We start from the raw sequence: 22,738 nt of genomic DNA, 5'->3' as shown, positions 1-22,738 counted from the left end.
CTGTTCCAGACCTTGGGGGCTCAGACAGTAAAGAAATTCTTTCTTACGTCCAGCCTGAAACAGTCTTGCAGTAGTTTATGACCATTCGACCTCATCATCCCTTGGGGCACTCTGGTGAACAAACGTTCCCCCAAATACTGGTGGTCATCCCGATAAACTTGTAGGTGGCCATCAGATCACCCCTGAGCCTGCGCTTTTCCAGGCTAAAGAGCTCCATAGGTCTCAGCCTGTCGTCATAAAGTCTGTTTTCCTGACCTGATCGTGTGCATGGCTCTTCTCTGGACTCTCTCAAGCTTCTCCACATCCTTTTTGAATTGTGGGGCCCAAAACTGAATGCAGTACTCCAGCTGCAGCCTCACCAAGGCCAAGTACAAGGGGGGAATGACGTCCCGGGATTTGCTTGAGAAGCATCTATGGAGGCAAGCCGGCATTTTACTAGTCGCTTTACTAGCCGCAGCATCACATTGCAGGCTCATGTTCATCTTGTGGTCAATGATGATCCCCCAAGTCTCTTTCTTCTGTAGTGCTAGCCAGTGTCTTCTGCTGTAGAGTAGGCCACTCTGTTTACAGCTCAACATTTGACAATGTGTATTCAGATCATTACTTTTGGCTTGTACTTTACCACTGATAAGGGCCATTTCATATTGATATTGCAGTAATAAAAATGAAATTTTTTTTTTAATAACATTTTAGTTATTAGCATGGTAATGCTCTGCTCAAAATGGATGAAGGGCTGTTTAAAAATAATCAAATACAGGCTTTTCATTGCTGCTGCATCTGAATTGCCTTTGTACCACAGAGCATGGACTAGTAATGTTAACACTGCAAAAATGAAGTGATGTTGGACTTTAACAGGCTTGGAAATACTTTTGGACTTTTTGGAATTGAGCTACTTTTTCAAAAGTATGAATAGGACAAGGAATAGAAAAAGCTGGGGGATAAAGAATAGCTAAAGTAGACATTTAAGTCTTTTTAAAAGGAACATTTTAATTAAGATTTGAAAATAATTACAAAATAGGGAGTGTTGCAGTAATGTTGTTGAAGAGGAGTTTTATGTTTGTTGCATGTTGGATGTTATAGTTAGGAGGCAATTACATAACTTCAGAACAGTCTTACTAAGTCTGTTTTAACCAAGCCATTTTAGAAATACTGCTTATTTATTTAGTCTTTCATCTACAAGTTTCTCAAGTATTAATTGGTAAAGTACCTTGGGTAAATATTGAAGTAACCTCTGAAACAAGGGAAGAAAAATAAGCTGCATGGTTCTGTAAGGGTGTTGCTACAGATACCAGTGGTAAAACAGAGATAACTGTGATAAGCTGCGAACCTATCCTTGAACATTAAAAATATATATATTTTAAAAGCACTGTTTTATAGCAGGAAGTTTCTTTCTCTAAATGTTTACATTGGTCACTAAAATTGAAGGTAGGGTCTTAGCATGTAAAACTGTTTCTTGCCTATAGACTTCATGAAAGTACTTTTGTATTTTCTCACTGTAGTGTTGTTTACCCGCAGGGTATGCTTTTAAGTTTGTTCCTATTAAGTGTCCCTTAAATGTTCTATTAAAAAATTACTCATTGGGTTAGTTTTCAGAAATCAGTGCTATTCCATTAAAAATCAGAGCAGGGTGTTCAAGAAGCTTGTAACAAGAATTCCTTCTCCTTCCTTTCCCTTTCCCAGAGCTGAGGGGCATTTCCTGAGTTCCAGAAGATCATGAAATGAAAACCTCTGTGTTCCTGGTCCTAGATTTGTTGTGTCACTTTTGTAGTCTGTTTCTATCAAGTACAGTATTTGTTTTAGTGTCAGTCAGGTCCTTGTGGTGGGCAGCAGTAATTGCAGTCATTAAAACTACTCAATGTTGTTATTAGAGCAGCCTTTTTGTAGTAGGCCTATCTGGAACCCAGCAAAAGAAAACAGTTCTTCTGTCTGTGCACACACCCTTCTGATGATAGAAACTGCAAAAACAGTCAGCAAAATCTGTATGTTTAGATCTTTCTGTCTCTCAAAGTGTAGCTTGTCCTGCAATCTATAAAGGGAAAAAAAAACCAGTGTTGTTTCGCCTTATTCATTTTCTAGCTATCTGAGTACAGGAGGATTTTCTTTGCACAGTGAAAATGTTGGTTTCATTATTTCTTCAATAATCTTACCCTTTTCTTGCCTTTCATTGTCTTCAGCGAGAGAATGGAGAATGACAAGGATGTACATTTATAGCAGTTTTTAGCACTGCTTTTCACAGAGACCATTCTATGCCATCCAGAATGGGGACTGATATAAATCTTTTTATATTGATATCTGCAGGTTTCAAGGTTTATAGGAAAGTCAGGCGGTTTTGCCTTTTTCCTTTTATTTCTCTTAATTTGTTTGAAAACACTTTTTTTTATAAATAGAAACTTCTTTCTGCCCATATGTAACACATTAGATCCATATAGACTTCTCTTGACTGTGGTGATGTGTAGTATCCTATTTGAGAAGGATACATTACAGAAAACTACTGTCTAGATCTTATCACTTCTCTATTGCAGGGACCAGTCAATCTGAAATCTAGCAATTATCAAAAAATCCCCTCAAGTTCAGAATAATTTCAGGTAGTGAGCCTTGCCCTTGGATTTTCATGGATTTAAAATATTACAGAACATAAAAAATGGATCCAGGTAAATAGGGAAAGCCGACTTAGGCTGTAGTTGAGGACAAGACTTTCAATTAAATTTATAAGTAGTTAGAAGCACTGTTGGCTCTAACCATGGTCTGTGCCCACATTCAACATGATAAAGCTATGAATATAGCCATAGTCAGCCAAATTGTCATCCATGCCAGAAGTTTTGGCTGTTTGTCATCTTATAACCTGTACAGCACACTTCTTTCAGGATATGCAGGACGCTAATCATTCTAATATAACTAGTTTGACCAGTCCTCCTTCCTTCTAGCATTCTGCTTAGTGTGGCATCCCAGAAAAATGACTTCATGTGTTGCTTGGTAAGCGTGTCATCCAGGAATCCTAAACAATAGGTACTGTAGGAGAGTTGCCCAGACTGCCCAGTTTGCACAGAAACAAATGGTTTGACAGCACACCAATGGGCAAGCAGAGATGCAATGGCTAGAAAGTTTCTGTGCGAACACAAACATGGTCCTCTTGCTTACAGTCAGTTAACTAGAAAGTCTCACAAAATCATGTTTGCAGTGTGGAATTGAGCCTGAGTATATAGCTGTAATGTAATGGCAAATCATGTTACATGCAGTTTTAGAAGGTACAGGAAAAAGTGAGAAAATTTCTCTAATCTTATTGTTCAAGTTATAATTATTATAAGCGACATCTGTTGGAGGAACAAGTTTGAAATAGGTTTTTTTTTAGTGGATAATGTTTTATAAGCATCCTTTAAGAGTTTGGGCATTTACAGTATCTTTTTACACTGAAATTTCATGTACGTTTTTCTAGAGGTTCTTTTCTTGGTTCTGTAAACCAGTGGTTGCCCTACTGCATCTTGCTATTGATAAGATTTCCCTTGCAAAGGTGATTTAACATTGGCTGGAGCCCTTTTACAAAGTCATTCAACAGATGTGTTTTGGATTTCATAGCTCTTGTGCTTTCAGTATTGCCTTGGTGAAGAAAAGAATCTTGAAGCATCATTCAGAGACACACAAGCATTTATTAATGTCACATATGAAAACTTTATTAATCAGTTGTTGGAAACAAATGCATGCTATTTTGTGGCATTGTTTCATTATTTTTAAAGCTGGTACCTCTTAACTGGAGTTGGATAGGTGGGCAAGTGTGTCTTTCCCATACCCTCCCTCCTTTTACTTTAAATGAGAGAGGAGAGAAGTGTTCCCTTACTGTGGAGCATGGTATCTCCTCCTCTTTGCTCAGTAACAGTAACATAGTTTTCTGGGTTTGAAATCAGTGAGCAGGTGCAGTATCTAGGGTCATTCTTTCCTGCCTAAGTATCTTTTACAGGGTTGCCTTGTCTTGTTAATGCTGAGCATAGTGTGGGTACTCAACAAATAGATAATATTGTAACTATTACAAGGGCATTATGTCTACAAGGCTCTCCTGGTGTTTTTTTTGTCTGTCTTAGACCTACCTGTAAACCAAACTTGTAATTAGTTGAATACATTTTTTTCTTGCCTACTGGTTTCTGCACAATTGCTGGTGAGAGGTATAATTTGTTTTAAAATCTTTCTTAATTTCTAGTTACGGTTTTCAATTTTAAATTATGATCATAGATATTCCTGTGACATTGGTTTGTAGGACCCCCAAACGTGCAGAAATGTCTGTCATGATAACTAACATCAGTGCTTCTGTTGTCAAGGCTTGAATATCTTTTCTGTCATGCCAAATAGAAAATCTCCCTGTTTGCTCGTGGGATCCATTTAATCCAATTTTATAATAATGAATCTGCCAATAAAGAGGGTCCCTCCCCACCAACCTTTATGGTTACAAAGGGAACCTTTTTCATGGAAACTACCACAGATTTTTTTCCTATAGGTGCAGTGTTCTGTTGCTGCTTATAGTTTCCCAAGCTGAACACTGAAAAATGTCTTCCTTTTGCTAGTCTTTCAAATCCTTTTTGGAAGCAATGATACCAGCAAGAATCGTGTCAGTTTACTTCCTCTGCTTTTAGCTCTAGCACTGCTCCGAAAAAGGAAGAACTAATATAGACCATATCAGTATGCCAGAAACAATTATCTCCCAAAGTAGCTTGGATGCTTTTAGGGACTTGGGGAAAAGTGTTGTGTATTACAAGTTTTTTCTCAGGAGCTCATCAGAAGAAGGAAACTCATAAACAGAGGGTGCAATACTGAAAAAAATCCCATTATTCCCCTCCTCCCCACCTTTTCCAGCAGTGTTGGAGGGGAAGGATTCTTGCCAGAGCTTTGTGCTAAATATTGTCCTCCATTCCTTTCCTGTCCCCAACATTTCTTGCCGTGGCTTGTGAGTAGCAGCCTTAATTCTTTAGCTAGTAGCTGTGACATTTTTTCCCCAGAAATATTTACTGAGGTCAGCTGGCACATTTTTCCTCTCCAGTAAGAACCTGGATAGCCTCTTCTGATGTTAAGCAGTGATGCCTTTTATGGGGTTTTTGCTTTTCCATAGTTGTTTCCTCAGAGGGGCAAAAGAACATGATTCTGTTCCAAACATTAGTAGTGTGTCATTTCTCTATGTTTCTTCTGAAATCCATTATGTGCCTCTGCAAAGATTGTTTTTCACCTCTTTATAGTGCTGATATAACTAAGCAAATTCTTTCTCAGGGTGTAAGTTCAGTGGAAGTTAATGAAATTACACCAACAGAGAACTTAGGTTCATATCCTTCACTCCTTAAGTATAGTATACTGTTTACAAAAATCATAAAGGGCCTAGTGTGCTTCATTCAGTGTTATGTTAACAGTTTTGATTTCTCTTTTTCTTTGTAGTGGTAACAGTATAAATTAAAGTTTGGTTTCAGACTTTGCTTCAAGTTTGGACCCAACTAGGAGTGAATCGGCAGCCAGGGTCCAAACCCAGGGAATGCTGTTGGTATACATCTTTTTATATTCGTTTGCCATACTTCTTACTGTGGTGTCAAAGTGTCACTGAGCCAGGAGAACTGTTGTGGTTCGTAGCTCAGTGTTCAGGGAGTCCTCAAATTGTGAATCCAGGAGACTCTACTTTGTAATGGCTCTGTTTTAAAACAAGACCTGTACTGAAAGGACATGCTTAGGGAGGGGCTGCTTGGAAGAATATTGCATGAAATAGATGAAAAAGAGATTGATTAAAACCAGAAGGACATCTTAGAATATGAAGAGCAGTAAGAGGAGGATATGATAAAAGTATCTTAAAGGTATTTAGAAGGCCATATCAGTGCTTCTATTTAACCTTTCCGACCAAAAAGGGTAGTTCGAATAAGACAGCAAATTCAGAATGAATAAAATTAACTAACATTTTATGCAATTTAATTAATCTGTGGAATTCATTATTGCATGTCCTTATGCTGCCCATAGTTTAGTAATCCAAAAACAATTGGATATGAATAACTTTTGCAGTACAAGGACTAGTCTTTGTCCTATCTCGCTGTGTAAACTGATCACCAGCTGAACTAAGGAAAACTTTTCTCTTCATTGTATAATATTGTACATTTCAGGATATGAGACTCATACCCTCCGAATCATCCAATTATATAGACTATTGTTCTGGTACACACAAAATGCTTCGATGGAGTGGCTGTCTAAAAGACACAAATCTATCCAGCCATCTTTGAGCTAACATCCTTCTTGTTTATTCCTAGACTTATAAATGCTTTCTATGAACAGAAAGGTTTAATTTTGTCATTAGAAGTTATTTAACGAGAACCACTTTATTTTTAACAACTTTGACACCCTTTTTTGCTCCTCACACAACTCCCAACCCCCTTTTCCTTGTTCCCAAAGAACTAAAATATTTGTCTACTGTCCTGTACTCGCAGAAAGGATTTCAGTTTTTTGTATTAATAATTTTATGAGATTCTTCTGTCTCTCAGTCTATACCTGCTAGATTAGACAGTGTTTTAAAGCTTTGTTTTATAATAACTATTGAAAAGCAGTCTCTCTTACTGTTTAGCTGAAGTATTTATGGAAGCTACAGGTTGGAGTGAAGACAGACTTGATAAATTTTTGCTCAGCTTGTTTATATATCTCAAGTCCTTTCTGTAAACCATTCTTTTAGTTTGAAAAACTTTCAGTTCTAGATATGCCTGAACAGAGTGAAGATAGAGCTTGTAACTTGGAGATTAAATTGAAGGGATCATGCACTCTTAAGCCCTGCCGTGCATTTCCTTTGCCTCCAGGCTGGAGAATCCCACATGGTTGCTGAATAGAGTCTCCCCCTCCCCCTTTTCCCTTGTTTAGCTCTTAACCAAATTGCTTGTTCTGCTGGAGATCTGAGAACTCTTATTCCTTCACCTTCCTTCCCTGAAGTACCCTTGAGGCTTCACGAATGGAGGGGAGATAGTTGAGACCACATATGGAGGTCACCTATGGAGAGGACACAGGAAAAGGAGGGTGAGTCAAAGTATTAGCCCTTCAGAAATAATGGTTCTGCTTCCAGCACTTCACTTCGTAGAGCCCTGGGCTCTTCCAGCTCCTCCCTATTTCGGCATTGCAGGTTACAGAACAGCTTAGTGTTTACTCCCTCTGTTGTAAAAGACAAGCGGTTATGCTGGTCTGAGATGCTTGTGTAGCTGGCCGAGGGACACCAGACTTGCAGAATAAGATCTACCTGTCAGAAAGAAGGGATGTCTTGCCTTTATTCGAGTTTTGAAGCTTTGAGAATATGGGGAAAAAGGGTTGAATACCAAAGGATTCTAGTGCCAAAGGATATTAGGCAATAGGTGTGGTGGTGGGTGGGGGAGGTGTAATGTTTAAGCTCCTTAAGTGTTAATTATCCTAACTTCCTCTGCTCAAAGTGAGGGAGGCAATTTTGATGCAGTGCTTGTGAAAATGAAATTTAAACTCTGAAATTTCCAAACATTCACTGTGATACTTTAGAAAGGGAACATGGAATTGGCTATTTATAACTTTCTAACCCACAGGTTTTATTCTAGCCAGGAAAAGAGATCTTGCTAGCACATTATTTCCTATTTATGTCACAAGCTCCCTCAGATGTATTTAACTGTTAATGAAATACACTACCTCTTATTTACATGCTTGGTTACTGTTTTGCTCATTGCTCAGTATATACAATGTTCTTGCTGGGTGGTAGGATCTTGTTGGTCTTCACTACAAGTGGAAGTTGAGTGGTTTAATTGAATGATTGGCGAGACATGCTTGGGAAGGAAATGGTATTTCTTTTGTGCTTTACAAAACTGTAAACTAAGCAGTCTACATCCTCTAAAGCAGAGGTTCCCAACCACCAGGCCATGGCAGGTTGGCTTTTTGGTTGTGGCATGAGCCTCCTGCTCAGACCCCCATCTGTCTGCCTGGGTGAGCGGCTTCTGGGGTCACGGCTGTGCTTCCAGGGTTAAAGCCGGGCAGTGGGGGAGCCCCGGGAGGGAGGCAGCCGGCTCTGCACGCTCCATCCCACTCCTGCTGGGCTGCGGTAAAAAGGTTGGGAGGAACCAGTGCTTTAAAATGATGACACTCAAATCTTGTCGATCTCAGGAGCCACCAGAGTAGTCAGCATTCACCAAACAGCAGCAGCTCCTAGGTGAACTGTGATACACACTGCTGTTCAAAATATAATAAAATTAATCTGTTAAAAAAAAATCAAACAAACTTCTACCAGGAGCCTCAGGTGTTAAGTGGAAGAATCACTTGTGGCTCAGGAGCCACAGTCTAGTGTGGAGGCTGTCTGTCATTTGGCCTCAGTCTTGTCATACTAAAAATTAGGGCTGTGTGAAGCTTTGGTTGCTAATTGGATTCGGAGGAGATTCAGCCCAATTCGGCAGCTGAACCTCCGAATCGAATCGGGAGACCAATTAAAAGGTCTGAATTAATTCAAGGCCTCTGAATTGATTTTGAAAAGATTCAGAGATTCGGGCAGTCCATGCTTGCTGCCGCAGGGAACTGAACCTGGGCTCCGTGCTGGTAAATGTGTGTGGGGGGGACACCATGGGGGGACCCCCACCAGGCCCCATCCCCTGCTTGCTCCTGCAGCCCCCCTGAGCGCCCCCTGACCCCTACCCACTCTCCCAGCCCTGTCTACGGCTGCCCTGTCCGGCCCCAGTGTCCCGGCACATAAAAAAAAGAAAATGTCAGCAGCCTGGTGGAGGAGATGGGTTTGGGTCCTGATATCATGATCATTGAAGACAGGATTTTGGAGCTATCCAAAGGGAGCACTGGCAGATTTCATCCAGTGTTGAATATTGATGTCTGTGTTTACTTTTGGGGAAAGGTGGCTACCTAGGTAGAGGAAGTGCTAAACATTCACCAAGGATTGCCATCTGATTGCAATGTGTGGAGGAGAGCTGCTGCTTTGTTTGGGGTGGGTTGGTAAAAGATCTTTGTTTTTGTTAAGTTGACAGCCTAAGCATTTCCTACACTTAACAGAATCAATCAAGAATGATGTAAAGCTCTTCAGTTGGGTACATACAACACAATCAACATATTGAAGATCAGTAGTGGAGGTACTGGTTATCTTGGATTTGGAATGTAACTGGTTGACGGAGAATTGTTGGATGGAGAACCAGAAGGAGTTGTTACTTTTAGCGAATAAAAACAAAAAGTCAGCACTTCTGTTTTTTTGCAGAATAAATTGAGAGATGGAAAGGTGGTGAGTGGTACCAAGTCATCCTTTAGCAAAATAAAAAATGGAAGGATTGGTTGTTGGAGGGGGAAAAATAAGTGAAAGGTTGTGAAAGCACATTGACAAGGATTTGTACAAATGACTTGTCTTCTGCATCAGGACCTAGGAATTTGAAATTAGAACTACCAAAATTCTACAGAATTGCAAACTTTCATAGACTCATATAGAAGGGTGAGTTTTCTAATTTTCTATGGTTCTAAAATTAGGGTTGGAAGGTACCTCAGGAAGTCACCTAGTCCACCCCCCTGCTCAAGTCAGGACCATCCCCAACTAGATCATTTCAGCCAAGGCTTTGTCTAGCTGGATCTTAAAAATCTTCAAGGATCGAGATTCTACCACCTCTCTGGGTAACCTGTTCCAGTCCTTTACTACTCTCCTCATGAGAGAGTTTTTTCTAGTATCCAACCTAAACTTCCCTTGCTGCAACTTGAGGCCATTGCTCCTTGTCCTGTCATCTGCCACCACTGAGAACAGTCCAACTCCATCCTCTTTGGTACTGCCCTGCAGGTGGTTGAGGGCCACTGTTAAACCCCGCCCCCCTCAGTCTTCTTTTCTCCAGGCTAAATAAACCCAGTTTCTTAAGCCTTTCCTCATAAGTCATGTCCCCCAACCCTCTAACCATTTTCATTGCCCTCTGCTGGACTTGCCAATTTGTCTACATCCTTTCTGTAGTGGGGGGCCCAAAACTGGATATAGTACTCCAGATGTGGCCTCACTAGTGCTGAATAGCAAGGAATAATCACTTCTCTTGATCTGCTGGCAGTGCTCCTACTAATGCAGCCCAGTATGCCATTAACCTTCTTCATAACAAGGGCACACAGTTGGCTCATATTCAGCTGATTATCCACTGTAACCCCCAGGTCCTTTTTGCAGAGCTGCTGTTTAGCCAGGCAGTCCCTAGCCTGTACTGGTGCATGGGATTCTTCTGTCATATATTTAGGACTTTACACTTCTCCTTATTGAACTTCATGAGATTTCTTTTGGTCTAATCCTCCAAATTTGTCTAGGTATTTCTGAATCCTAGCCCTACTCTCCAGTGTATCTACTTTTCCCCTCACCTTGGTGTCATCTGCAAACTTGTGGAAGGTGCACTCCATCCCATCTTACAAGTTGTTGATGAAGATATTGAACAAAACCAGTCCCAGAACCCAATCCCAAGGGCACTTTAGTTAATCACATACACATTTTAATGAAATTTAAAGTACACCCTTACCCTCGCTCACAGATACTGAGTTTATTTATACTTGTAAGAGACTTTTAGAGGTAAAATTCTAGTTTTTGGAAGAAGTTGTGATTTAAGTTTAACTGCGAAAGTATTAACAATATTGCCGGCAAGTGTCAGCATACTTTAATCCAGGATTGTAACAGCTTTATTCTTTTCTTATCTTTTTGGGGTGTATTTGGCAAATAGAGAGCACTTTCTTCTGGATATATGTGAACAAAATGTCTAATATGGACCAGATCAGATATGAACATACTGCTAGACATGGATTTCCAGTGCTTCGGTGTGTCCAGTAGCATGTTGCTTGATGTTGTAACAGAAACGTCTGTGTGTATTTTTCTTCCCACCGGCAGCATTTCGACACTGCGTATGCAAGTGGACATATTCCATGGCAACAGAAACAGGTTGGGAGACTGTTCCAGCATAAATCAGAAATAATTGGGTGTTTCAACCCAACTGGGAATGTTAGATGTGAACAATAATTGGCAGGCAGCCAGTATCTGTGGCCTGAAGTAGTGCAATATATTGATAAGAGACTGTTCTAGCTGAGAACCTGGTTTGATTCAAAGCCATTGCAAACTTGCCAGAATGTTTTTCTACTCTCGACTCTTGACTGCCGGACTTCTTTCTGATTGTGAGCCCAAGAAGAATCTAACCAGAACCATGTTGAAGAGAGCTATTTCATTTACAGTTTAGAATAGCAAATAAGCCATTCAGTTAAACAGGCTAAATAAAACTGTTCATCTTGTACCAATATCTTTGCCTTTGGTTTTGTTCTAGTTTTTGATGATGGTGATGAAAGGACATTGAGGAGAACTTCATTATGCTTAAAAGGAGAAAGACACTTTGCAGAAAGTGAGGTAAAGAGAAGATGGTTTTCCTTGAAGCTAGGAAGTAAAAACTTATATCATGAAAAAATTACTAACCAACTTGTTATTCACCTTTTCTCCTAGACACTTGACCAACTACCATTAACAAATCCAGAGCACTTTGGAACCCCGGTTATTGGGAAGAAATCCAACAGGGGAAGGCGATCTTCTCTTCCTGTGTGAGTTTTCATAATGCTATATGTTGCTACTTTTTAGTACTTTACTAATGTTTTCAGGGGCATGATGGCCTTTGTACTTCAGTGGTACTACAAATGAGGAGGGATCCTGGTTTTCTTAGTTTAAAAATCGTAACTTCTCTGATTAACCCCCCGATCCACGTTTTTTTGCAATTTAAATGAAATGCCACTATATGTATCTATCTCTATCTCTCTCTGTCTATATCTATATACAAAGCTATACATACAAAGCTATATATATAGATAGATAGATAAATAGCTATAGATATAGGTATCAGTTGAACACAATGTTTTATTCATATAATTACAATTTAAAAGTAATTTAGAAGCTTACCAGTGCCTCAGTCATTATAATAAAATAAATTCTTAATACCTGTATATTTTAGCATTTGATTTTAGTTTTTTATCATAGAAAATCAGAGCTCCCTCTGCTCACCAGGACATGGGTCCAGCTGCAGCTGTCCCCCCTGCTTTGTGGTTCTGAGCAGCCCTGATATGCCGGTGCCCTGCCCCTGCCATTGCCCTTCACTCCTGGCCCACAGCCCCCACAGCCTTGCTGGTACCCTTCACTCCCAACCTGCAGTCCCCATCTCCCCCAGGCCATGCTGGTGCCCCTCACTCCGACCCACAGCCCCCTGGCTCTGCCCATACCCCTCACACAACTGCAGCCTCCTGATCCTGCCAGTGCCCCACACTCCCAACCTGCAGCTCCCCACATCTCCCCAGGTGCCCCTCACTCCCAACCCACAACTCATCACTCCCTTAGCCGTGATAGTGTCTTTCACTCACCCTGCCCTACTCCCTCCCTCCTTCCCTCACTGTGGGGGCCTCAATCTGCCTCCCTCTTCCCCCCCTCCATAGACTTACCTGAAGGGAGCTGCTGTCCATGCTGCCTGGGTGCCGCGTGCATCTGTGCACAGGGACATGCATGTGGCCCCCTGCCTCCAGTCATCCTCCTTCCTCTTTCTCCAGCCCCAAGCAGCCCCTTGCAGGCAGGCAAGATTTGGTCTTAAAATGATTTAATAAACCAATCAAGTGAAGAGTAATGTATGAGTGACACAACAGTGCAAGATTTGACAGGTATGTTATCACCATAAATTTGAAAAAATGTCATTTGTGTCAGGCTCCAGGATGTTTAAACTTTTCATAAAGCTTGAGTTCACTGTCTAGGATTTTTAACCTGTTTAGGTATTTAAACTGTATATTATGAAAGCTGTCTGTATAAGATCCTTGGCTCATAACTTTCTTTTGTTTTCTCCTGCATGTGTGCAACATCTAGCATAATCAGTTTCTGATTACTGCTAGGTAGAGGTGCACTGATACATCGGTCCATATTGTATGAGCACTGATAAAAGGAAAATTGACATTATTGGCAATCAGCTTTTTTTGGCTGATGTGGCTCATAATTCTATGTATATAAAAGTCTTTGTCTGTCTGTCTGTCTGTGTGTTTCTCTGTCTGCCCGTAATGGTCTTGGGGGGCGTGGCTCCTGGCAGGGCGTAGGTCCAGCCAGTGCTGTGCGCTAGGCAAATGGCCTATCAAAAATGATGGCAAAGGTGGAGCACCACCATGACGGAGGGGGCAGGTGGAGGGGAGGAGGTGGTGTGGTTCTGGACATGGAGCGGTGTTGGCGAGGAGAAAGATGGTGGGAATGGAGAGCCGCCACGACAGAGGGGATAGAGCAGTAGGGTGAAGCCAGCAGCACTGGCCTTGCCCCACCCACTCCCAGCTCTACTTCTTGGATCTGGTGGTGGCATGGGGTGGTGGCCTCATACTCCCTCCCCCCTCCATCTCTGTTGGCATGGCAGCATCCTGGCAGTCATTCTTGACAGGCAGTTCTTTGGTGTCACAGATAAATGCCATGTGCATAGCTGCAACATGCACGCAACCAGGAATGCAATCCGGCAGCTTGGAGAGCAGCTTCACCCAGAGCGCAGGCCTGGCCCAGCCCCCACACCAGGAAGAGCCCAGCACTGCCCCCCGACCCTGAGCACACAGCAGCAGCCTGCCCTCACCCTGCACACAGACCCAGGGGGCACAGGTACCCCCTACCTCCCGGGGTGCACTCATCAGTGGGAGCCACCACTTCCCACGCCCTTTGGATAAGCCACTTGCTCATGGCTGTGTGCTGCACGCCACCTTGGCTGGGCAGTACCTGCCCCAGCCCCACTTCCTTCCTCATCTATCTGTGCCCCCAAGCCTGTTCCCTCCCTCATGCCCCTTCCCCTCAGCAGACTTACCAGCCAGACGCTGCTCTGCAAGCTGTCGGGCTGCATATCAGCAATCTGATCGGTATCAGCCGATATGACTGAATAATCGGGCCAAATAATCTTTATCGGTGAACCCGTAGTGCTAGGACTCATTGATATGACTGCAATACAAATTTAATTGAAAATCTCTTTCCCAAAGTAAATACAATGCTTTTCTTTTTCTTTTTTTCGGTGAAACATACAGCAGGAAAAGATTGGTTAAAAGTTAGATTTCTTCTTAATTCTTGTTTTCAAATTAAAACTGTCTAAAATATTTTGTTTTAATCCCCTAGTACTGAAGATGAAAAAGAGGAAGAAAGCAGCGAAGAAGAGGATGAAGATAAGAGACGTTTGAATGATGAATTGCTTGGTAAAGTTGTGAGTGTAATGTCTAGCTCTGAGAAGACAGACTGGTATCCAGCTTTGGTAAGTAACTTGTTTAATATATTTACTACATAATGCATGCCTTAAACATGCTATATATTTTAGGCAAGAGGGTTCTTTTTAGTCCATTGCAAGAGTCCTATTCCTGTTTTACCATGGAGGAAAAAAGGAGTTCTCTTTCTGGGCAAGGAGACTTGTAAACCTTACAATTTTTGTACCAAAAACTGTTCCTTCATGAGTCTGCCTTAAGAATACATTGTCTTTTACAATATATGCAAGAGGCAAGGATTTCTTAGGATGATGCCTTTTATAAGGCCAACTGCATAGCTGGGATAGACCTAGATAAGCTTTTGAATGCAAGACATTCTACCTTGCATTTGAAAGGTTGTCTAAGGTATCACCCTAAGAAATCCTTGCCTCTTGCATAATGCCTGGATCATCCCTGCTACAACAACACTCTAACACTACCACAATTTGAATAATAGAAAAATGAATGTAATAATGTTAAAATTGTCAGACTTATATATTTGATTTACTTCAAAAGCTTTACTTAGAAAAAATACAGACTTTTTTCAAGATGTTTTGTTTTGTTATTTTCCCAACAGAATTGATTATATTAATGCAGCTGGAGCCATGTATAAGCATGCATGATAAAAGCACAGTTCATACATAAGCAACACATTGCCAGGAATTTTTCTGGCTGTGAAGCACGTGTTAAAAGCACACTTGCAGTTATAACCATGCATATTTCTGCCTTTATCAGTGGTATCCAATGCCAGCCAGCATTGTGCATTGGTAGTAATAAAACAGTAAAATACTCTTACAGTTAGCTTTTAAATAGGCTAAAAAGTTTGCAGAGTTAGCTTCAGACTTATATCTCAGAATTTAGATAGGGTGCTGCCATTTATTATAATTTTATTAACGTCAGTGGGAGTTTAAGTGATGGACACTATACATGTAAGTACTGTGTGTGTGTGTTTTGTAGCTAAAGCAAGTACAAGCTTTAAACTAAATTACAGGCTATATTGTTGCTGCAGTGAGGAAGGGAAGGCAAGGTTGACTTCCTGACATAAGCACACAGGACCTTACTCCCAAGGGCTATGCTTATATCCAGCTTCTACTGTATTGGTACCTCTTGGCAATTTAAAGCCAGATTTATTAACCTGACTCTTATTTATTCTGCATGTTTCTCCATCCTTTATTCGATTACTAGCCTTTTTCTTTGTCTAAAATATGAATTACCTAATATAATTTGCTGTAGTTTTATAATAATTTTCTAAATGTTTACATGTGAACTTTTTTTTGTAATGTGACTTCTAGGGACTGGTTATTGGAGTATTATCACCAGCAAAACTATTTGGAATAATTCTGAGTATACTTGAAAACCAAAATGTGTTGAGCTGTATAAATTAAGATTAAAAAAAAGATGTTTCACAGAATTAAAAAAAATCCAGTGTAACTTGCTCACATTGAAATGCATCACAGGATGTTTTATCAGTCCTTTCTTATAGTACCTGACTTGCTGCTTGCATATGCATATTGCCTTTTACATCAGAGATACTATCCACTATTAGAAATACTTTTGCTTAAGTACTAAATTAATTTGCTTTGCTCACTGATTTAGTATTACTTTGTTAGATTTACTGTATTTAACTGAGGCTGCATCATATTTGGCTAATTCATGTTGCATATTAGGAACTAACTAGAAGGAAAATACCTGCTACAATTACTTAATTTAGCATAGATATTTGGGTGAAATTAGGAAGAAAAGCTACTTCTCACAGACAACATGCCCTAGAATATTATGCACATCTTGTTTTTGAAAGGCAGAATGAAGAAAAAACGTTTTCCCTTGTAGTTAAGTAACTGAATAGCAGCAGCTAGAGCGCCAAGCTGCAGGTTCCTTTGCTACACCCAGTAAACACCAGAACCTGATCTTACCATATTTCTTGCATAAAATGCACACTCCACACACATTTCCATCAGCTGTTTTTTTGGGGAAAAAGTGCATGTATTACATGAGGAAAATATGGTATCTCTTTCAACTGTGTGGGGGTTTTTTTGTGAATCAAGTATGTCCTTATCTGCATACTGTAGCATAGCTGCAGATACTGACTTCATCAGAGATGCCCATCAAGATTTTGGAAACCTCCATCAATACGTATCTGTTATGGGAACAGATCTCTGTGTCCATCAGAATACAAAATATAGTTTTGTTTGTATGCCATCCATTTAAAAAAAATGGTTATAACTGGGAGATGAAGTAGAAGACCAGAAATGCTTCCCTGCTAACCAAGAAGCAGTAAGTAATCTATGTAATCTGTGGTGAAATCCTGGCCCTGAATTTGATGGCAAACTCCCATTGATTTCAATAGAGGTAGGATTTCACTTGTGGTTGTTAATATTGCTCCAGAGCCTGAAGAACAGTTAAGGCCAGAAAAGACATTGTAAAACCATAATCTTGTTCCATGTGATTCATGTTTACTTTGGTAATGCAAATATGTACCATTCAGTCCTTTAGAGTTAAGACTATAATGGAAGAATGTGCTGATTCACGTTATTAACAAATATGAATAATTTTAGTTTCTTTGTGTAAAAAAAAAAAAAAAAAAAAAAAAAAATTTTTTTTTTTTTTGTAAAAAAAAAAAAAAAAAAAAAAAAAAATCTTATTGTTGATCACGATCATGCATCTAAAAATAAACACTGAAAATGAAACTAACTTTGTGAGAGGCAAGGATCCAGTTTTGAATATCTTAAATGAGAAGATTTGGAAGTTTGAGGGTGGGAGGTGTTTTTTATCTGTTTTTTTTTATCTAAGCAAACTATATTTGAAAAAAAAAGTCAGTAAACATGAAATTCATGACACTGTCTATATAGAATGACTTTCAGAGTATGTCTGTACTTTACTATTAACATCAAAGGAGATAAATTCTAAATCCCCTGGTGTGTCTCATGACAGTTTCCAGCTATTGGGATGGGGCGAAGTTGCCTGCTACTTCATCTTGGTGCCAAGCTGTTCAATTGTCAAGTTTATTTTTACAACATAAATTGGAGTATGCAAATGCCTAATTACTGTTGCCTTTTCTAGAGCTGTAAATTACAGTAAAAGAAAAGGGAAAGCATTTATGCAAGGGGGAGGTTGTTTTTTTGAAAGATGAATAGTAAATCCTGACAGCAATGTATTTTATTTGAAACTTCAGGTAATATCTCCCAGTTGTAATGATGACATCACAGTGAAAAAGGACCAGTGTTTAGTTCGCTCTTTTGCAGATTCCAAATTGTGAGTAGTAGAATACTTTTAATAATGGTGGTGCATGGGAAAATTTGTAAAACTTTTGAAAAATTTGACTGAATAATGTCCTGTAAAGTGCACATTGAGAACTTTAGAAACTGTGGTACAGGGTGCTATTTGTTGTATTTATTCATAAATTTTAATTTCCCTGCAGTGTAATGTGAAATAGGTAATCAAAGAATTCAAAACTCAATTTTAAAACAGCTGAAACATTTTCCTTGTTTAAGGGACACAGTTGCAGAGATTGGGATGAATTACTTGTGTTGCTAAAACTTCTTGGATTTTAAAATAAAAAAATGTTCAAATCAAATACGTAATTCAAGGACTTGTCCATTTTTCTCCATTTATACTTGATTTCCAATTATATGAAAAACCAAAAAAGAACATTATCAGGATAACACTGCAGTATGTTTGTTGCAGCAGTGCAGGGGACTGGAACTTTGTTTCATTTTATAAAAATTTTCATATGGAAATTAAAAAAAAAAATTTAGGAGACAGATTGTGTTTTATTTTTGTGCATGTTTGTTGTAATTTTTTTTGTTTAGTTGTCCCTAGGGCCTTTAACTTTCTTACCTCACCTTGTATGAGACTCTAGGGACAGCTAAACAAAAAAAATTACAACAAACATGCACAAAAGTACAACACAGATATCAAAACAAGATTTTATAAAAATCTAAGTCTCCTAAAATTAAAAAAAACCCAACAACTTACTTGTGTTGCTACAATTTCTTGGATTTTAAAATAAAAACAACTGTATTAGAAAGACTTGTTGAACAACACGCTGCTACAAAAAGCATCTGGGTTTCTGGGATATAGGCGGGGGGGTGAGAGGGAAAGAAGCTCTGGTTGACGCAGTGCATTTTAAAATATAAGAGAATATATAGTAAATTTAACAACCAATAAACATATTCAAAGTAATATAGAAAATCAGCTTAACGTTTATCCTGTCAGCTTTTTCATCTTCTCATGGTAAACGCAGCTCAGTACTGTTCTGACACAGAACATCACTCTAATAATACATTAAAAAAATATTTAACAATCTTCAGTTCTAATAGCAACAGCCTGTGAATTAGTTGGCAACTGATGCATGCTTCACGCGTACTTAAGTAGTGGTCCTTTTGGCCACCTAATACACACTAAGGCATGCACCAATAATCTACGCAGGCATAGCCTAAATGATTGCTATAAATGATATAGACTATGTTACTGCAAATTTAATCAAGATAACTTTGTTTTTTACTGTTTTCTCCTACAAAAGATTAAAAATAAAATTATATGGTGAAAACTTCCATATATATTATCGGAGAATTTTTGTCCATTTTTTAATTACATTTTTTAATATAGATGTTTAGCATTGGCTTCACAATTCTTGTTTGGTGCTAGCAAACTTGGTTTAAAATTATGACATGCATTTATTTGTTTATGTGTAGATTGTTTATACGTAGGTTGTTTTACAGTGTTTTGTAAAATAGGCAGATTGATACCGGGTATGCTAGTTTTTATAAACTGCCTGCTGTATTTATAGTTACAAACTTCATTTTTTCACCTCCATTCCTCCTCAGTGGGTAACATACCAAATCAAGAATTCTTTTCAATAGATCTAGAAGGAGGGACTGCTTAATATTGAATTTTCTTTTAACTTGTCTTGGAAGTGTTACATCCTAGGAAAACAGTATCCAAACTAGCTTTTGCAAAGTAAGCCAGCGGCATTTAATTGAAGAAGGAATATAAAAGTATATAATAATAATAATTGCAGATTAAGTTATAAATGCAAACCAAAAAAACAGAACTATTTCTATTAAGCATGATAGAGATTGATTCTAACACAACAGGGCATAGTTTTGGATTATTTAATAATTTCAAATAATTTTAATTGTGTTCAATTATTTGCATAACTTTCAAATAAAAATGTTTTATATGGGAATGAATGGGATTCCCTGCATTTATTACTCTGTATTGTGCACTTTGGCTAATGCCATCTGTATGATTGGAAAGGACAAAATTGTTGAAAGTTTATGAAGGTTCTGTAATGTTAAGAAATGGCCTTTTTCATCTGTAGAGTATTTATTACCTTTGTTTTTTTTTAATTACATATTTCCTCTCTTCCAGTTATTCAATAGCAAGAAAGGACATCAAGGAACTAGATATTATAAATCTACCAAAATCTGAGCTTTCTACTAAAAGAGGTAAACTAGAATATATCTCCTCTAGATCATTCAAAAGTTAATCTAGGGGGAACTACTTATATTAAACCATACATGTTTCCATTTGCACATATTGTTGAGATAGTAAGGTAAAAAGTAGTCAAGAACTTTGCCAAGAATGCCATAGGCAGTTAGTAGGATTCCTGCCATTAAGGACATGTTATAGTATGCTGACTTTTTGTGTATGTTGAACTATGTAGTTCTCTAGTGGATAAGAATCTCTCTTATCTCAAGTCATAAAAGTCAGTCTTTGGAGTATTTAAATACAATGAATCCAATCCTGTTTCTAGTTTCTCATTTTATGTGACTGTAGTTAATTCCTATGAACTTATTATTGAATATTTATATTGAACATTAATGATGCTGCTACTTTATACTACTACTGCTGCTACACAGTTTAAGTATGCTCAGTTATGAAGTGTTTTTGCTTCAAATGCGTCTTAATTATGAAGCAGAAGTAAGTACTATTATTCCATATTTAAATTTACAACTGATCTCTCTGGCCTAAAATACACAGAAGGTCCTGCTGGACTTCAACCTGCTAGAATAAGTCTGGGCCCCCTTTTAGAATGTTTTAAATAAAATCCTAGAAGCCTTTGTGCAAGGGGTTCCTGAATTATGACTCTGTAAAAATGAACTGTTCGTGAGTGTTCAGAAATTCTCCTTTTTGTCATTTTGCCACAACCGTCCCCAAATAATGAAGAGAAATAATGTTTTTAAACTCTCCTGCCTGAAATGTACAACATGATCACTTGATTTTAAAATCTTACAAAAGTTAATACTTGAATGTGAAATGTCACTATAAATTCCCTCCTCTGAGTTTGTGCAAGCGGCAGATCATCAACTGCTATAAATTTTCCTCAAATCTCTGTAACACTTTAACTCTGTGTGTGCATGTGTGTTTTGCCCTCCAGGGAGAAATTTTACCTCTAAAAATAAGAGGCTGAGACAGGGAAGCCACCTTCATGCACAGGAGAATTGCCAAAATGAAATTTGATTTTTGCAAAGCAGAGATTTGCGGTTTCATCAATTGCTGAAGCTAAGCAAGTGCTAGTAGTTTGTCCTAGCATTCTCCAGGATGATTAGCTTCCTAGAGTTTCCACCTTAGTCTGTCTCCTATCTGGCCCTTCTGCTATCATAGCTGAATCTCGCAACCTTTAATGTATTTGTTCTTGCAATATCCGGGTGAAGTAAGGATATTGCGTTATTCTCATTTGGTCATCTAGAGTGACATTCTGTTTCCATTTGGTTGTCTTACATTGCCATTAGGTCAATATTAATAGAACAGATATTGACTAAAAAGAAGTAGCATGTCACCCTAAGTGACCCCCCACAAGTTTAAGTGGATGATCTGTGGTGGAGGAAGGAATTCAGCTCGGGAGATCTGGATTTCCAGCTGGCATTCTGCCCACTGTAATATCCTTCCTCTTTTCTGAATGTTAAAAACTCTGTTTTCCTAGGTAGGGCTGTGTTTTTTAGGCAATGTATTGTCTTCCATGGATATTCTCTGAGGCGAGCAAAGAAACTTCTGTTGTCTTATCAAAGGACAGCAAGGTTATTTTTTAGAATCTAAATGGCCAATTTTATTTTGTTTAAATGCTGATCATGTAGGGGCTTTGGAGTTTTAGTTGCACACAATGCCTCTCGAGAATGATAGGCAAATTGTATACAGCAGGTACTCTCAGTACTCTCTGCGATCAAGTGGCTGATTCCAGAATGGTAGCTAGTTGTTCTCCAGGCATTATTGGTTCCATATCTGAAAGGTCTTCATATATGATTCTGTATGCTTTTATCAGGCAAAGATCACACTGAATCCAAGAGATGTGTACGTATGAAGCAGAGTAAAACCAGTGTTTTCCAAAGTTTGCTTTGGATACTGGGCATGTAAAAAGGTAAAACTGTTAACTCTGTCCTTTAGAGATGTTTGCCTAGGAATCTGAGTGTTGGAGAAGTATAGTATGTATTACGTTACTAGTGGTCAGTGGTTGTTTTTTAAATGTAACATTCCCAACAAGTAATACGTGCCCACGCTGTGGAGATGTCTGTAGGCTTTTACCTAGCCAACATATGTTGCATACGAAGAATGTGCATTTAAAACTGAAGCATTCACTTTTTATTACCTTTTGAGAGTTTGAATTTCTTTTTCACTTTCCAGTGGATTACATCTGAATTAAAGAAAAATAGAAATATTTAGTCATTAGCAGTGTTTCAATTCTTAGTGCCAAGAATTGGTAAACATGCAGGGCCTGTTCCTCTTTAGGATTACAGGAAGCAAGCACTTTCTTCAGTACAAAAGGTGTTCCTGGTAACTGGAAAATGGACATGAGTGAAATTCTGGAGTCCTCTAGCAGTGATGAGGAAGATGGAGGTGCAGCAGAAAGTGATGAAGAAGAAGACAAACGGGATGAAAAGGAGGAAGAAGCAACAGTAAGTTTTTATGATTTCAGTAACAGTTATGGATTTAAATGATCAAAGATGTCTTTGTTACCAGAATTTTGCTCTCAGACTGCTTACTCACTTTAATACATTTTCAGACCTGTTTATCCTCCCTTGACAAAAGGCCTCTTTAGTGGGATATGTGAAACAGCAAAATTTCCTGCCAGTATACAATGCACAAATTGGAGACAGATCTTAGAAATTAATAATTGAAATTGGGGAAAAAAAAGATAGGGAGGATCTGGATCAGGAAGTTGTAATTAGGACACAGAAATGAGATACACATTTTGATGCATGTCTAAATACTAACAACTTGCTTTTGAAATCCAGACTCCTCTTCATCGAGGAATGCCGTTATTTAGAAATAGTACCGAATCACTCCAATAATAACAGGTATGGCTGAGGAAAGTTGAAGGTACCCATTGAAAGTATTTGTTGGCTAGCTAAGAACACATCTAAAAACGCCATGTTAATTATCTTTGGAAATAAATCATAATATTAAAGCACTAACACCTCATATAATTCTCAATTAAAATTAAATTGCCTAAGCATTAACCCTAGATTCAGTTTGTTGCCCAAAGTGTCTCTGTCCCCAAAAGATTGGTAAAGCAGTCTGAGCATGCCCTTTTTTT

At 38.8% G+C, this 22,738-nt stretch overlaps 1 protein-coding gene across 4 annotated transcripts in view; it reads left to right on the top strand.

The window, feature by feature from the left end:
• ARID4A (AT-rich interaction domain 4A) overlaps positions 1-22,738 on the top strand; it is a 78,746-nt gene that overhangs the window by 13,191 nt on the left and 42,817 nt on the right. For all 4 annotated transcript variants that reach the window (XM_019518404.1, XM_019518401.1, XM_019518405.1 and 1 more), the window contains exons 5-10: positions 11,256-11,335; positions 11,429-11,523; positions 14,084-14,216; positions 17,375-17,454; positions 19,576-19,652; positions 21,931-22,097. In XM_019518404.1, coding sequence (XP_019373949.1) covers positions 11,256-11,335; positions 11,429-11,523; positions 14,084-14,216; positions 17,375-17,454; positions 19,576-19,652; positions 21,931-22,097 — 632 coding nt within the window. The remainder of the gene's footprint in view (positions 1-11,255; positions 11,336-11,428; positions 11,524-14,083; positions 14,217-17,374; positions 17,455-19,575; positions 19,653-21,930; positions 22,098-22,738) is intronic.

The sequence above is a fragment of the Gavialis gangeticus genome, unplaced genomic scaffold (genome assembly GCF_001723915.1).
Source record: "Gavialis gangeticus isolate Ggan-Ray unplaced genomic scaffold, GavGan_comp1, whole genome shotgun sequence".
In the NCBI taxonomy this organism is placed as follows: Eukaryota; Metazoa; Chordata; order Crocodylia; family Gavialidae; genus Gavialis; species Gavialis gangeticus.
This window is presented reverse-complemented; position numbering and strand designations above follow the sequence as displayed.